This window comes from Myotis brandtii, unplaced genomic scaffold, assembly GCF_000412655.1.
Source record: "Myotis brandtii unplaced genomic scaffold, ASM41265v1 scaffold5019, whole genome shotgun sequence".
NCBI lineage: Eukaryota > Metazoa > Chordata > Mammalia > Chiroptera > Vespertilionidae > Myotis > Myotis brandtii.
Genome location: NW_005369138.1, coordinates 48,887 through 53,206, shown reverse-complemented (window position 1 = coordinate 53,206; position 4,320 = coordinate 48,887). Strand labels below are relative to the sequence as shown.

Sequence of the window (4,320 nt, the reverse complement as noted above, 5' to 3'; positions counted from 1 at the left end):
TCCCCACATGGACCCCACCCCAGTCACTCCCACCCCCCCAGCACATGCCCCTACCCCCTCAGTGTCTGTGTGTATTGGTTCTGCTTATATGCATGCATACAAGTCCTTTGGTTGATCTCTTACTCTCCCCCCGACTCTCCTCTGCCTTCCTGCTGGGGTTTGAGGGTCTTCTCTGTCTCTGGATCTATTTTTGTTGATCAGTTTATGTTGTTCATTATGTTCCACAAATGAGTGAGATCATGTGATATTTATTTTTATCTGACCTAACGCACCCTGCACAATGCCGCTGCCCCCACTGACCACCAAGGATGTGACACTGGAGATGGTGATGGCCACACTGCCCAACTTTCATCAGGCTTCTCTCCAGATGTCCCTGACCTGGCAACTGGGCAGACGTCAGCCCCTTAGTGTGAGAGCTGGGTGGCCTGGTCCCTGAGGAAGGGGGCAGCTGTGGGGAGGTGTGGCGCTCCAACCTGGGGTTCATAAGGCTCTCAGCTGCTTTTCTCTCTCCATCTCAGGTGGCTCTGGGCCAGCATGAGGAGGAGTATTTTTCAGGCCCTGAGCCCAAGGCTGTGCTGAAGAAGTTCAGGGAGGAGCTGGCTGCCCTGGATAAGGAAATTGAGATCCGGAATGCAAACCTCTATATGCCCTACGAGTACTTGCGACCCAGCAGAGTGGAAAACAGTGTGGCCATATGAGCACACCCGGCCTGTGGTTGTCTCAGCATCTCTTCCCCCAACCCACAGCCCCATCCCTTAGAGCTTTCAGTCTTCCTCTCCCCAGCCAGGCCCCTTTCTCTCTCCACCCTCCATAGAGAGTCCCTTTTGCTTTGTATGTGTCCACAGTGAACACATTGCACTCTAGATGCACCACCTAGGGGCCTCATTTTCTCCTTATTCCTCCCACTTTTCCTATTGTCCTCCCTTCCTCCCTCATCACTGGGTTCTCCCAAAGGGCAGATAGTAGTCACACTTATATAAACGGTTTCACTGGACTAGGGCAATAATACATATTACTCCACATGTTTACAATTTTGAGTTTAACAATAAAAAAAGATATTTTAAACTAATGAAAGAAACGAAATTAGATAAAACTATCCTAAATCAAACACTGGCCAAAGAATATACAGTACGTCTTTTTAACTCAGTGGGATTTAACACGTCCTGAAGCCAGACACAACACAGGGCAGACCATGGACACGGCAATTCTCAAGATTTTCACTTTGTGGCTCACTTAGAAAACGACACGTGGAAGTAAAGTGGTTAAACCCAAGAAGCTGCTCCCAGCTGGAGGGATTTGGCCTTGGGCCTTCAGTCTGAGGGGTCCATACTTATAACCCATTTGCAGTTCACCAGCCTGGAGGCTCCAAATAAAAGTAATGAACTGGGAAGATAGTAAAAATTTCATGGTTATTTTAATGAGTGACAGCAAAGGAACCAATACATTCCAACTTCTGTATCTTATTAAATTTTAGAAAAATAAACTTGGAAGTTTTCTTCTTTTTTTCCAAATATATTTTTATTGATTTCAGAGAGGAAGCTGCCTCCTGCACACCCCCCACTGGGGATGGAGCCCACAATCCAGGCATGTGCCCTTGGCCGAAATTGAACTCGGGACCCTTCAGTCTGTAGGACAATGCTCCACTGAGCCAGACTAGCTAGGGGGGAAGTTTGTTTCTTAATATGATCATCTGTGGATATATATGTTTTAAACCTTTATTGTTGACAGTATTACAGATGTCCCTCTTTTTCTCTTCATTTTCCCCTCTGCCTGGTTCCCGCTTCACCCCAGGCCTTAATCACCCTATTCTGTGAAATGGATTATTTCCAATTTGTCAATACTACGTTTTCGACCTGGTGCAAGGCAATTTTATTTACTTTATTTTTATTTTATTTATTTATTTTTTCCGAGTCAATTTTTATAATGTGCTTTATGTGACTGAAAAAATTTATTTCCAGACCAAGCTCATGTGGCTCAGTGGATAAGTGTTGACTTATGAACTAGGAGGTCACAGTTCAATTCTCAGTCAGGGCACGTGCCCCAATTGTGGGCTCAATCCCCAATGGGGGATGGAAAGGAAGCAGCTGATCGATTATTCTCTCTTATCATTAATGTTTCTATCTCTCTCTCTCTCTCTCTCTCTCCCTTCCTCTCTGAAATCAATAAAAAAAATTTTTAAAAATTTACATTCCATGTTTTTTGGGAGCAGGGTTACATATTTCTCTGTTAGATCAATCTTTTAATTATGTGGTTCAAATGATCTTATTGCCTGATTTATTTGTTTCTGGTGAGTGCACTAAGCTCTTCTTCTGCATTTGGGTATTTATCAACATTTCCTAGTAACTCTTCCAGTTTTTACTCTATATATTTTGAGACAGGATATTTAGATGATAGAAGTTCATGGTTATTATATCTCTTTAGTGGAGTGTTGTTTTTTTAAATCATGATATATTGTACTTCTTTATTTCTCTTATTATTTTTTTTGCCTTAAATTTTGTCTCATATTAGTATTGCTTTCTTTTAATATTTGCCTGATCTTGTTTTTTTATTTTCTCTTTATTTCAAAATTTCTCTGTCATTTGTAAGCAACATGTAGTTGGATTTAAAAAATCTAAACTGGTAGTTTGTGCTTTAATGGATGTGTTTAACTGCTAACCTTTTTGTATGATTACTGCTGTACTGTGTCTACCAACTTATTTATGTTTTTCTTTACTTCTGTTTTCCTACTTTTAAACTGTCAATAGATGGTTAGTTGTTTTTTTTTATTCCTCCCTACTCCCGTTGACTTGGAAACTATAAAGTATTACTGTTCTTTTAGCAATGACCTTTATATTTTTGGCATTTCTATTTTGCTATTAATTTTTCTAAGAAAGTCAAAGGTTATTCACTATTTCTATTCTTTATCAGGTAGTATACTTTACTCACAGAACCCTCATGTCTTATGGTCTAGAAATTATTTTTATTCAGTAATTATACGGTAATTAAATAGAATTATTTAACAAACAAATTTGTCCATGTTTTAAAAATATATTTTATTGATTTTTTTTTTAACAGAGAGGAAGGGAGAGGGATAGAGAGTTAGAAACATCGATGAGAAACATCAATCAGCTTCCTCCTGCACACCCCCTACTGGGGATGTGCCTGCAACCAAGGTACATGCCCTTGACCAGAATTGAACCTGGGACCCTTCAATCCGCAGGCCGATGCTCTATCCACTGAGCCAAACCGGTTAGGGCTGTCCATGTGTTTTTACCAATTTCTGAGTTCACCTTTGTTTCTTGCATGACACTCATTTCCTTTGATTTTACTTCTTGTTGCTTAAGTACAATCCCCGCCCTTGTTTCATTTCTGTTTGCTTTGGTTTCACATTTCCTTATTGTTATGATTCATGTTATTTCTCCTTTATCCATGTGGACCCTATATAACCAGAGCAGTTGTTTGGTGGTTGCTCTATTACCCGACTTTGGCCTGGGTGAATTAGCCTCCTGAGAATTGGCTTTCTTTCTTAGTGTTAGACTTCCTCACGTCCTTTGGAACTTGGCTTTGTAGGATTATCTTGAATGGGAATCCCACCCATTTCCCCTGCACACATTCACCTTTATAGTCATCTCCAACAGCCACCGAGGCCCCCATCAAAGGACCTGGTCTCGATGGGTAGTTAAGGCTCCACTTCTCTGAGGGGATGGAAGAGGATGCACTTAAGAGCCTGGCTGGGTTTCCCAGGGCCTGGCTGAAAGGCTGCACCTCCCTACTTCCACCTTCCGAGTCACAGAGCTTCATGCGAACCCAACCCTGGGCCGGGGTGCATCACAGGTGTTTTTAACTCCTTTCTCAAGCATCTGCCAGGCCCAGTGAGTTTGAATCAAAACCCCTGCCATATGTGCGACACTTTTAGTCCCTTGTACCCCACGGGCTAGAGCTCCCGGCCAGCTCTGCCCGCCTCTTGGCACCAATCCCAGCACACCTGCAATTCAGCCAGCATCTCCTCTTGTTTTTTCTTATTCATTCTCACAATTTATGTTTTATCTATGAGTGCCATGGCTCAGAGGGAGAGCCCAAAGCATGAACTTCAAGTGCCATCTTGGCTGGAGGCTCCTGTACTGTTTAAACCATTTTCAGTTTCTTACAGAATATTATCACTTGCAACCTTAAACATCCTTAACTGATAGAAGCACCTATCTGATAAGGTTGTTTTAAAGATTACATGGGATTTTCCAATGTAAATGCTCTGTACACTGTCTGAAATAGAGAAAAGCTTTTAAAAAGCTATTGCTTTGATTGTTTTTATTATCTGCCCCCCCCCCCCCCCGACACACACAC

At 42.0% G+C, this 4,320-nt stretch overlaps 1 protein-coding gene across 1 annotated transcript; it reads left to right on the top strand.

Annotated features, from left to right (window-relative positions):
• Window positions 1-308: 308 nt before the first annotated feature.
• On the top strand, window positions 309-1,387 carry LOC106727927 (arachidonate 15-lipoxygenase-like). Its single transcript, XM_014548315.1, has 2 exons — window positions 309-409; window positions 519-1,387. The coding sequence occupies exons 1-2, from the start codon at window positions 323-325 to the stop codon at window positions 696-698; spliced, it is 267 nt and encodes an 88-aa protein (XP_014403801.1). The 5' UTR covers window positions 309-322; the 3' UTR covers window positions 699-1,387.
• The last annotated feature ends 2,933 nt before the right edge of the window (window positions 1,388-4,320 follow it).